Below are 13,264 nucleotides of genomic sequence, written 5' to 3'. Positions count from 1 at the left end.
GCGAACTATACCTCTTTGGTTAGGCTACGTTGACGACACATTCGCTGCCGTACACAAAGACAGAATCGACGATTTTCTAGAACACCTTACTGACACAGAACGCGGACATACAGTTCACCAAGGAGATCGAAGAAAATGGTAAGATACCTTTTCTAGACTGTTTCAGGTCACTCGCGACAACAACAGACTACGAACCACTATTTACAGAAAACCGACACATACCGACCGATCCCTAGACCAGTCATCGTACAACCCGACCTCTCACAAGGCTACAATCATACGGACTTTGAGCACAACTCGTTTGCGATTCACCTAACAGCCTACAAGATTTTACTGACTACTTAGATAACGTTTTTAGTAAAAACAACTACAACACGGACTTCGTTAGACGGAGCACTCACAGTAACACTGATTCCAACACTCAGACCAACTTCAACTCTGGCCCTGTTACGACAGCGACTATACCGTACATCGGAGGCACCTCTGTAACTATCGCACGTATACTACAACCTTATAATATACGTGTTGCACACAAATTGATAACCACTTTACGACGACTGTTTACTAATGTCAAGGACAAAGACAAACCGGAGGACAGACAGGGAGCAGTATACAAGATCAAATGCTGTGACTGTCAGGCTACTTAGATTGGTGAAACCGGTAGCAACCGTAGCACGCGACTGACCGAACACAAGCGAGCGACGAGAAATGGTGACGCCAACAATCACACTGCTGAACACCATTTACAGACGAAACATCAAATGGACTGGGACTCTGCGACATGTATTACAGACTACTATCGACGACTGACTTTAGAAAGCTGGTTTACTAACTCAAAACAAACGCCACTGAATCGTAGTCAACAGTTACCGACACCGTACAAACGACTTATTGCGAGAACAATACGAGAGAATGACAGGAGAACTGACAATTTGACTAACAATAGACGACTGTTTCACTGTGACAATAGACGGATCGAAAAGCACCAATTACATTACGAGTCTTCATAGCCAATAACATAACGGCTTAACTGACAAACGACCAATAAAATCGCGACGTAATTGACCAATCAGGTCAATAACCAGAGTATAATACCATCAACTGACGTGATACAACTCACTTTGATTCTGAAGATGACAACCTCACATGTTGTCGAAACGTAAGTCACCGTACCCAACAACAACAATCCTATTCACGACTACGTTCACCCGGACGATCAAACTCAACCTACTTTTGAAATTCTTGAAACTTACGCATGGTATGGCCTCAGCAAATGATACTTTTTTATTCACTATCACATCTGACCATTAATTTGCAATTTTTCTTGAATTTTCTCGACCTTTTTCTGTGGTCTTTTGCGCTATTGACTAGCTCTCCTAATGGCGAGCAACAGTCTTAAAGTTACGCCTTCGAAAAATACTACAATTTGACAAATCGTCAAACATTTCCCATGATCTGTACTAAAGTGGAACCACGAACCGCAGGCGAGTGGTTTCACTGCAAAGTTTTGAACATTTTGACGTCATTTCTATGGTCAATACGAGTACCGGACCATGGAAAGTTTTTGTCGATTTGTTTATACAATAACATTGATACTATTTGAAGGAGAGACTAAAACAAATTGCGCCACTATCACGTCATTTTCATGGTCTGTACTCTTATCGACCGACCATAGCTCTCGACCAATCAGAGCGCGAGAAAGCACTCAGTTATTGTGAAGCAGATGTTTGATAGCCCCTTGAAAGGAGCCGACACATCCTAGTCCTTATTAATTATTCAGCATATTCTCTCAACAGACATTCATACTATACAACTATTCCCCGAAGGGGAGGTGAATAGTGGTGATGGAGACATATACCGAGACGCGAAGCACCGAGGTGTATATCCAGCGCTCTGAACCGACCCTGAGGGTTATAGTTGTTTTAGTATTTACCAAATCAGTTGGATAAAATCAAAAAGAAACTTTTTTATAAATAAAAGACGTCACTTAGAGTTTGTTTATCGTTTCAATTGACAGTGTTTCGGGGATCATTTTTTTTATTATTTTGTTGCAAATTCAGTGAGAAATTTTTTTTATTCCAACAAGTCAACACTGACAAGCCACATTTTGTTTCTTTCTTGGTATTTGTTGGTGCAGCTGCTTCATTTACCGCCAAAATTCATCTTTTGAAACTGTCATGGAACGAGAAGCCATTTTGAATCCCGTCCCAAAACAGTGAATATCCACGGATATTCCGAGTTACGGAAGCCAATCAGAACGCGCGAAAATTGCTATCCACTGATTTGGTGAATACTACAAACAAATACAATGCCGATAGAAAATACGAGAGTGAAAGGCATTTTTAAAATACAACTCACATCGCCATCATTTGCGCACTGGAATTCAGTTGCAAGTTTGACACTCAACCTGTAAACAGAAAAGGAACACAAACACAAAACGTAAGTTTGCTGAACCACAAACTGACTCTAAGTTTTTCGAGTTTTCTCTGTTAAGGTTTAGGTATTACATAGGAACAAGACAGTCAAATCCTCTCACGATCTCGTATCGGTAGGAACGGGACGAATTAAGGTGATGTTACACGAGACGATTCGCAACAACGATTTTTAGCGCAACACAGCGTCGCAACATTGTTGCGACATTGTTTTGAATGGTTCCAACATTGTTCCGACATTGCAACGCTGCATGCGTTGCTAAAAATCGTCGTTGCGGGTTACGGTCGTTTCGATATACAAGTTTATCCAGTTTAGGTGTAAATAGGTCCACGTACTTGGCTTAAAGAACGAAGAATATTCACCCAAAATGTTTTTCATGTTCACCTGCAAACTTTATACTTAAAGTGATCGAAATTTTTGTGCAATATCACTTCTTGAGTTCGTATCGAAACGACTTGCATCGGAACGACTTTGTATCGAAACGACCGAACTCCGTCGTTGCGAATCGTACCGTGTAACATCACCTTAAGGGGGCTATATCACCAGGATATTGCTGTTTCATGTGAAGTCACTGCTTGGTACCTTTACCATTACAAAAAGGTTCTTGTAGAGTTATAAAGAATAGATTGCTTTTCTCCCTTTTCATTTTTTCAACATTTCCCTTTACTTTGGTCCCTGAACCGGATTTGACTGGATCACATCATGCGAAAGGAACTTTCTACCGACGTCAAGTAAACTGTTCTACGGTAATGATTTTTAGTGAGAGACTCTTTGACACCCACAAAAAACATCTTGTCGAGGACTGGACGCTTATGTGGCTGCAGTTGATACACAATTCTTGTCGAATGAGCAGCCAAACGCATACGACTTTATTGGAAGGCTATCAAAAAGGAAGTCATCTGGAGGCGATAAACATGCAAAACATCCATAGATTATGAAGACGTAACTAGCCAATTATAAATTTTGCACTTGCATGGAAGTAGTGTGAAAATAACAGAACGGCAGTTTTCCAAATTAGATATTAAAAAACGTAAGCGAGATGTTTGCGTTACATGACAGTATTTCTCGATCGCACATCATTAAATGCTCAGATTTTTACTATTAATTTTTACTAACCTGACAGCACCATAAAGGAGCCCCAAAATTGATCCTAGCAGCTTATTATCAGTTGTTAGGCAGGCGAAAAATGGATAGAACAATATTCCATAGATAAGTACTGCAAAAAGTCCCTGAAAAACTGAACGCAAATGTGCAAAAACTTGATAATAAGTCATGATAATTAATAACCTTTATTTACCCTTAGTTGCCTGTGTGTATAACACGAAGGCTAGAGGTCCTTGAGGGACCTAGCAAATGATACTTACAGGTAGAATAAAAAGTATTTTCTTTACCTCTCAACCAAGGCGTATCACCCAAAATATGAAACAAAGTTTGTCCCTTCGTGAAAAGTTCCAGGCATGTACTGGCTGTAGCTCCAAATGTAGCAGCAATGGTAAATCTGTTCCTAAACCCTCTTAGAAAGTTAAACGGTCTAAGAAAAAAAAGACCAATTTATAGATTTAGAGCTTGACTGTACGCTGTTGACTACAGTTAGTGAACTTCATGAGGCTGGCTCTAATAATCCACCGGGGTCAAACTTCTTAAGCCTTTTCTTGTGTTCTTTACTGGGATTTCATTTATTGGTAAGTAGAAAAATAGGAAAAGATGTCAGTATAAAATAACAAGTTAACGTTACTATCTTTAAATTTTTCTTGAAATAGTAAGCATCATTTCATTGCAACGCTTCGCCCAAGTAATCTTATGCTGACAAAATGGCGCCGTCCATAACACCAGTTTCCGTTTTGAAACACTTTGTAGTAAATTTACAGCGTATTGATAACATCTCAAATTTTCAACACTGAGAGTAAAAACCTTAGCTTTGAAGTATTTTACTTAGCTTACAAATTTCTCTCAAATCTTGGTCAGGGATGAGAAGAAACAAGACATTCAGTACACCGATTGCTGACGGAGAGGGACTTACATAACGAGCCCTGGATATCCACCGCAGCATCCAAGCATTAAATTTTTCCGGCGCTTCAGAAACGCCAAGAGGACTATAATGGCAAGCTGAAAAAGAAATAGAATATCGGCTTAAGAAATTTAAGGAGTATGGAAAAGACCGCCAAGTCACCGAAAAACAATTAACCGAGGGACCTTACAAACTGGCGTTTCTTTATGCACCATAAAAGATAAGTTAATTATTATAAATACTTACCGCAGGGCCAAGGCAACCTAGATCAAATATCTCTGCATCAATGGCTGCTTGACACCTAGAACGGAAGATAAGTTAACACTGTTAATGTCAAGAGCCATCCAAAGAAAACATTGTAATTATAACAAAACAAAGATCGATAGAAAAAGACAGAAAACGTTCTGGTTTTGTAATTAATTCATACCGTAAGCCCACCCTCCACTTTTTCTGGGAAAGAAGATTAAAAAAGCCCTCCCTTTTCGAGGGCGCATCGGGATTTTCGGTTTTGGCCATGTTTTAGATCGGTTCTTCGGTTTTGTTGTCCATTGTACATGTGGTTTCCGGTTTTTCCCTTTTTTAGCATCTGCTTTTTCGTTTTTTTGGCAAAAATAACGCAGTTTTTCGGATTTTGGTGACCGATGTGGATTTCGGTATTCCAATTTGGAAGGAAGTCAAAGACAAACCTGCACGGGCTCCCAATGTGATTTTTGTGGTTGTGTCGCATTATCAACTGCCTTCAAGTTACATTTTTGCTCTTACAAGCGCGTCTTTTCTCGACTTACCTCTTTTGCAGGAGATGATCGGAGGTCCCAAAAATTGTTTTCAGCAGAGGCTGATTTTCTATTTTAGACTCCAGTTTGCCATCAATTTCTTTTTAAGATCTTGTACCGCTGGGTGATACCGAGGAGGCAATATAGTCTCTTTATACTTTTTTGCTTTTGTTTTAAGTCAAAGTTGACCTCTGACAATAATAATAATAACTATTTATTCACAAATCCAAATCGAAAAAGTGAAAAGGAGATAAAAGAGGTTATCCCTTTCTAGTTTATCTCCTGATAATAAAATACATTAAGAAATAAATTATTTACAACTGTTTAAAATAGTAACTATATATGTATATAAAACATCACACAGTAAAAGAACTTAGTGTTCACTAGAAAAATCTATAAGATAACGTCTCAGTCTGTTCTTGAAAATATTCAAATTCTCCGCCTCAGCAACTTCCTTTAGCTTCCTTTGGGAGATTGTTCCACTTATCTATTATGCGTATAAAAAAAGAATGTTTAAAACTATTTAAAGTTGCTAATGTAAGCTTAAGTTTAAAACGATGGTTGGCTCTTAAGGGCCGAAAATCATGTGCAAATGTAAAAAATGCCGAGGGATCAAGTCCATTAAGTCTATTTATTGTCTTATAACACTCGATAAGCGACGAAAATAATCTTCTTTGTTCAAGAGATGGCCATTTAAGGAGCTTTAGGCGTTCTTCGTAAGGCATGTCTTGCCCAACATTTCCAAGGGCGCATTTAGATGCTCTACGTTGTACTTTCTCCAAGGTGTTAAAGTCTTTTTTAAGGTGCGGACACCAAACTGGAGAGCAGTACTCGAGTATCGGACGTACTAGACTTTCATAAAGTTTTGAAAACAACTGAGGATTTTTAGGACCCACCGTTCGCCCAATGAATCGAAGCACACTATTTGCCTTATTTGCGCATTTGTTAGCTTGCATACTCCATGACAGGTTCGAAGTAATATAGATTCCGAGATCCTTAACTTCAGATACAGCTTTTAATTGGTTACCACATGGATGGTATTGAGGACTTGAGTAATCATTTTTTTTAGAAATGCGCATCGCTTCGCAATAACCTGACAATAGCCTGACTGTACACATGCTATCTGATGTCTATCTTGTTTAGGATACCCTCGGGCTTGGAGACGTCGTTTAAAGTTAGCATGCACTCTTCAAGTGTTTTTTTTTTGGAGAGTTTGTTCTAAACAGTCTTATTGCTTCACCTCTAATGAAACGTCTTTTCACCCCCGGAGGGTGGCACGAGGTAAAGTGTGCATCAGTTGAAAGTTTTCAGTCGGCTTGTAATTGGTTTTGATGTCCACAAAAACCACATTGAGAGTCCGTACACTAGGTCTGTCTGTAACTTCCTTCCCAAAAAAGTAACAAACTGTGCGGGTTAGATTCCTCTGTGGGTCTCTGTGCAGTCACATGTTCGGCTACTTGATATGTTTCTATTTTACAGTCAATATCCAGGTCAAACTGGAATGTGGGATTTTGGATTTTTAATGAGGGTGTACACCTGGAGAGCTTTTCGCGGACGCAAAATTTCCCACTATGTCCTCTATTGCCATTCAATCGAGGATCTTTGTGAATTCTCCTAGAGGCTACTAGGCCAGATATGCCGGTTTTAGGACCATAGCATCCACAGATTGTGCTGATACTTTGATGATATTAAGTAATGATCCGGGTAAGGTGGATAGCAATTTGTTTTGTTATGCGGCAACGGTGCTTTCCCCACATAGGAATGTTCTCATTTTTACATAGAGAATGCATAAACCTACATGAAGGCCGTTTACGCAATAAAATGCATTTACACTCCACTATGAAAGGGTGTTTTTTTGTGTTAAAAGTTTTTGACCAATCACAAGAGTTGAAAACAATAGCCAAGAAAAGTTTACAATTTTACACGTTCCCCACATAGGATTTCTTTGTTATTCAAACTGAGACCAGATTTTGTTATATGGAAGATGGTTGGAAAGTAAGGATGAATATATGTACCGCTTTATGAAGTTTTATTAACTTTTACTGTTTAAGGCAATCAGAAGTAAGAACAGACAATAGAAAAGTTAGCACCTTTTTTGCATTCTAACATGTTCGTTGCCGTTGTTGCTATCGTTCTTCTCTGGACCGTTTCTTAACATTTAGAATGATGATCTGCTATTGTGTAGTCAGCATGTTCCACATATCACCAACGTTTGAGATCTAGACTAGGTTTTTTGTGGAAATTGAGTCGTATAAATCTTTGGTTTTGATGGTTTTGTGTGCGGTTTACGGTTTTGATCGAAATCTATCGCGGTTTTACGGTTTTGGGTAATTTTTAGAGCGGGTTTTCGGCTTTTTATAGACCCCAACGCCCCCCTCGTTCTCCATAAGCCCTCTCTCCCCTTCCCTTATCATTCTTCACTAGTAAATGATAGACTTTATTATCAATCACGACTAGCTGTAAAACTTCGTATGGACTAGCTTGCGAAGCGCAAACGTATTTCCGGCCGTCGAGAGAAGCGAGGGGGGGCTAAATAAGAGATTTAATGCATTTTAGATAATGCATTTACAGCAGTTTAAAATAAAAGGAATGCAAAGTTCTATAAAACTAGGTATATGAAAGTAGTACTTTTTATTAGTAAAGGTATTAAAAAAGGGTACCTTTTCGGTTAGAAATGGTAAATAAAAGGGCAAGGCTGGGAGAAGAGGTGGGGGGCGAAGGGTTGCCCTCTCTGAAGAAGCCACCAGACCCGGGGGGTGCTCAAAAATGTTTTATACGAGGGGGTTCCGGCCTTGTCCTTTTATTTACCAGTAAAATAAAATAAATCAACATAAAATCACACTTATCTTTTGGGTTAAACTTAGGCAGAGATATCGAAAAGAATAAGAGTAGGTCTGTACGGAAGTTCACCAAAATGTCCCATGTGCCGAGATTTTGTGCCTCGGGGTTTGAAAGAGTCTGCTATTAGTCCACTATTGCCTGAGGTCGAACTCAAAGTAGAAACTTTTATAGTAACGGCGGTATCCAAATCTTGCTGTTTTAGCAGGGCCGTAACTACTACTTTCACATATCTCTGATATTTCACATATCTCTGATATAGGAGTTTTATTCCTTTCAACTGCTGTAAATGCGTTAATTGTCTTTAGAATACGACTTGACCGTTCGAAATATCGTTAATACTTTATTCGCTTTGTTCTTTAATTTTGCTGTTTTCAACAATAACAGTGTTATTACAGTTTATTTGTCGAACTCAATTCAATTCTGGATGACCTTTAATAAAAGCGATTAACGCTGTGGTTCATACGGCCGGTAACCGGTCAAGGTTTTCAAAATACTCTTATGACCGGCAGTTCTGTCTTTTCAGTCATTTCACAAATCGAAAAAATCTAGCTAAACCAAACTATCATAGGTCGATTAAGAAAAGTCAAGCGAAATGTACCGAGAATATAGGACTCTGCCGGTCATTTTGTGTTTTGAAAAGCTTGACCCGCGGCAGTCGAGCTGAAAAAGTTCTAAGTGTCACAAACATGGTTTCGTCTTCTGAGCCCAGCGTGAGCCAAACGCTATTCTTGAGATATATGTGCTTGATGAGTGCAAAAACCATGATTGTGCCCTTCTTGACAATAAGTTAACGATAATTTATACTCACCCTGTGTCGTTGGAACTCCCTGAAGAGTTGTCACCCATTTTTGCCATTTCAATCAGTAAACTTGACGGTATCGTTTTAAAATGCAAGCCTAAAGTTTTTAACACATAGTTCCGGCGGAAAGAGCTAAAATATAGTCGTTAGTTGTTTTGGTCTGTTAACCTAGTTCTTTAGCAGTTGTCTGGTTTCAAGTTAGCGCGTAGAAAACGAGAATTAAGCAAAGTGGAGCTTGTTCATCGTGTGTATGAAACTCGATGTGCCAACTTGCCCTCGTTACACCACCAGGTGACAAGAAATTCCGCATTGTTCTACAAAATTTGTCACGCACAAAGCATGAGCCTCAACTAACAATAGACCTTGTATGTTTTGTTTTCCCATGAGAAGTCCCAGGGGAACTTGACCCTTCGTCTTCCAATAAATTGTCCGTAGATATGCAAGACAAAACTTCAACAAAAAAACAATTCTCTTTTTTATTCTGAGGACGGCCACAATTTTTGAAGGTTCTCTAATAAAGCCCCTATGATCTTCTTTAGTTTCACTCTTCCGGTTGGGTTATTTTTTTTAGAGAAAAAAATTAACGGAAACCAAAAGTTGTCGGATTAAAAAGAGGACTCACAAAAGTTCTCACTTTCGTAATATGCATCTAAAATACCGTATTTTTTCGATTAAACGCCGCACCTAATCAGAGGAATGCGGCGTTTATTCGAGGATAATAAGAAAAAACTTGGTACAAATTGGTAATTTACACCATCCAGACGTTTACGATTCTATCTCAGCAAATTAAGAGTAACATTGCAACATTTAAATAACATAATAAAATTATTTTTACAAACGACCACAATAACTGTTTCCAGTGATTTAAAAAATGTGATTTCGAAATATAGGACACACTTCAATAAACGCCGGATTGGAAACGCTAAAAATCTAATAAACGCTGCGGCGTTTAATCGAATAAATACGGTATGCATTTGAAACTTTTGGAGAAAACAATACCAAAGCCCTTGCAATTTCGAAAGGACTCAAATTTTTCTAGGATGACCGAACAGATACAAGTTTTATAGTGCTCTTAGAATGCAATGCTAGAGGTCTAAAAGTCCTCTGGATAGCCTGAAAAGTTAGGAGCACGTCGTTGGGTGCTCCTGATGTAGCAACAAAATTAAATGAAACAGGAGATGTTTGCCCTAGGCTAGTAAATGGGATGTCTATACGCGAATGTTGCAAATGAATGTATTCTAATTAGAACGAAAACAACAACAGGAAGAAACAAACAAACCAAACACAGAGAACGAAAAAAAGGGCGTTTCTCGGTATTCCTGAAACCAATGTTGGTTCGCTTTTGTGTTGATTGTATCACTGTCTTTTCATTTTTTCTTAATGCGTCATTTGGTTATGTAAATCAACACCGAATGTGCCAAAAAATAACAGTGCTACAGCATAAATATGTGAAATGTCAGAATCTGTTTTCCCCCACAGCCCAGAATCGTCATGGCTCAGTCACTCAAAAGGTGTACTTACGAGAAGAAAAGTTAAAGCCCCGAAGGAGCCCTAACCAAGGGGGTCTTGGGACATGCTCCTCCATTTGGGGTAGGCTTTTGTACATTATGCTTTTGCTTCCCTACTAAAATGCTCCACCTTAATGCTCCATTTTTCCCACTAAAATGCTCGGATAATGCTCATTATACAAACGGTTTTTTAAATTAATTTCAAAGTTTACACTTACAAAAACGTGCAAGTGTTGCAAGTAACGACGACAACGTCTACAAGTTCATAAATACAGCCAAAAAACTCAGCTGTATTAGGTTTTTTGTGAATTTTGAATTCTAGTCTTCATTTTGTTTAAAAAAGCAGGAGCTCATGGGGCATGGGCTCCTGAAAAAAGTTAATTTCTATTATATTTTCTCGGAAAAATTAACTTTCCGGGGAAAATGCCACTAAAATGCTCGAATAATGCTCAATGCTTTTGCCTCACTAAAATACTCGAAAAAATGCTAGCATAATGTACAAAAGCCTAATTTGGGGTCTCTGAATTACCATCTCCTGCGTTTTCTGCAGGAGATTTTCAGTAAATAAAGACGAAGGAAAATTCAGTAGTTGTTTTTTCAGGGGCACCCAGCGGTGGTTTCCTCCTAATTGCATTGAAAACACTTTTTAGGTTATCCAGGGTACTTTCAGATCTCTAGAAATGTATTGTAAGTGGCGTTCAAAAAATTATATCTGTTCGGTCATCCTTATAGGGCAACTTGAGTCTTTTCGAGAAGGGCTCCATTAATGTTTTAATAGCTTAATCTTGAGGAAGTGGGAAAAATTCAACTTCAGAAAATCGTAGGGTACTTCTTACATAAGTCTGGAAAATGTGTACATTAATGGGACGGTCATCTAGACAGCCATAGAAAATTCTTGGAAATTTTTGCTTCTCAGAACAGATATTTCATAGAAAACAGTCGTTGGGTGCCACTGTTTTTTTTTTTTACCCATCTCTAGTGTTATTAGTGAGTTACAGCGACTTTACGGGAAAAGGGGCAATAATGACGTAATTAAGTGACGTAATTAACAAGGTAACAAGCAATGGGCGAGATGTGTGCCCTTCAGACGGGCAAACTGTACAACGCCATCAATATCAATTGACCACTCCAGAAAATATCATAACATACCATAATGCTCTTTGTTTGACACCCAACATTTTGCATAAACATTGTCTTCAGTTTCTCTTGGGAGCTAAAATGGTCCCAAGAGAAACTGAAAACAATGCTTATTCAAAGTTTTGGGGTGACAAACAAAGAGCATTTTGGTATGTTATGGTATTTTCTGGAGTGGTCAATTAACGTCTTTGCGTTTGCGAATGTGCAGAATTTTAAGACATCTCAATCTATCCTCTCTTATGGTCCGTCGTAAAGGAGTTTTCAGTCTCTTTATACTGCTAAAGCTACGCTCGGCTGTGCATGTTGACAAATGACAAGTAACAACGTTATTTAGAGCTACATATAGAGCGTATTTACTTACGTAGCCAGCACCTATGCTAACTACGAACAAACGAAAGTATTTTCATAAGAAAAGAGTTCAATTCCCACAGGGTTGTCTTGGTACACCAACATGGCCGCCGTTTCATTGTTTTGGAACACCTTTGTGGGCGCCGTGGCGTCATGTGAATACGCTCTTTACCAGATAGAATTGGGGATTAGTCTACATACGTAGTCAAAAGACTCAACCGAGGTCTGTGGCAAATGCAAAACATTTATCAGTCATCCCGATTTTATGATAAAAATGCTTTAAGGAATTAAAAAAATCCAGATTTCAGTTGTACGCACGGGCGTATGTCGCGTAGATAGACGCTCACTCCTGATATGAAGTCCTATGTGATACATAATTTGAAGAAGGGATAGGCAAAAACGGATTAAAAAGAACTGTCGTCTAGTAGCTGCCCGAGACGTGGGAGAAACAGCACTTGGTCCAGATCTGAGCAAAAAGATATTGCTTAGGGCTTAATCGTGCTGCGCAACTTAAAGGAAAAATGGTGTCGTAAAAACGTCAGGTCACTCGCAACGTTTTAGGGCAAAATTAGCCGACCCTCGTGAAATCAATAAAGAACAAAATTCAACATTCAATCAAAGCCGGAACGGTTTCACAGAAACCATAATAACACCGCTTTTATAAATCTATATTCTATTGTTTTTTTCTATAATCCCACAGGTTTTAGTATCGTTTCTATTTAGTGATAATGCAATGCAATATTAGAACACTATATACTTCTGAAACTCAACATCTCTTATTACTCAGAATCCATTAATGCAGTAACAACTATTGCTACAAGATTGCGACACCGAAATAGCTCTAACGACGGATAGAGTTTAAGGGTAGAATCTGCCTAGAGCTTTTCACCCGAAGGTTGAAGGATTCCCACGGTGCAGTAAGGTTACGCTGTTGACTAAGCTTGGCGTCTAGATGACTGGAATAAGTTATCTTCTTTATACCGGGAACATCGTTATATCGAGGATCGTTATATCGGGGTTCCACTGTTTTGGCCAACCGATTTTTTTTCTGATTTCATTCTACGGGCAAAAGACGGTAAATCTAAAAAACCTGCCCTGCAAAATTTAAGAAAAACGACAGGCGCAGATATATTCAAATGAATGTCACTTTCCATCCCAACATTACTCTTATCTGTGAGTAAAGACGGTGAATAACTTGAAAACCGACGTTCCTTCACTATAAGCTCAAGCAATCTTACCAAGGCAATCAAATAACGTGTCTGCATCGTTACCATGAAAACGGTAAAACACGCTTATATAGAAATTTGTTTTATCCTGCGTAGCTAACACGAGCACGATAGCACAACCTTTACTCACTCGCCGTCGCAGTTGTCCCTTTCGTTATTAACCGGTCGCTGAAAATTTTAAGACACTTAGA

The 13,264-nt window shown here is 38.8% G+C and overlaps 1 protein-coding gene across 1 annotated transcript in view; it reads right to left on the bottom strand.

Annotated features, from left to right (window-relative positions):
* The window catches only part of LOC140945275 (stimulated by retinoic acid gene 6 protein-like), a 33,177-nt gene extending 24,026 nt beyond the window's left edge, over positions 1–9,151 (bottom strand). Inside the window, exons 1-6 of the mRNA XM_073394324.1 lie at positions 8,864–9,151; positions 4,688–4,742; positions 4,454–4,539; positions 3,825–3,964; positions 3,550–3,670; positions 2,359–2,407 (exon numbers count right to left, since the gene is read on the bottom strand). Coding sequence (XP_073250425.1) covers positions 2,359–2,407; positions 3,550–3,670; positions 3,825–3,964; positions 4,454–4,539; positions 4,688–4,742; positions 8,864–8,910 — 498 coding nt within the window. The 5' untranslated portion in view covers positions 8,911–9,151. The remainder of the gene's footprint in view (positions 1–2,358; positions 2,408–3,549; positions 3,671–3,824; positions 3,965–4,453; positions 4,540–4,687; positions 4,743–8,863) is intronic.
* Positions 9,152–13,264: the final 4,113 nt, after the last annotated feature.

Source organism: Porites lutea, chromosome 8, assembly GCF_958299795.1.
Source record: "Porites lutea chromosome 8, jaPorLute2.1, whole genome shotgun sequence".
In the NCBI taxonomy this organism is placed as follows: Eukaryota; Metazoa; Cnidaria; class Anthozoa; order Scleractinia; family Poritidae; genus Porites; species Porites lutea.
Note: the sequence above shows the minus strand (reverse complement) of the source record. Positions and strands in the feature narration are given on the sequence as shown.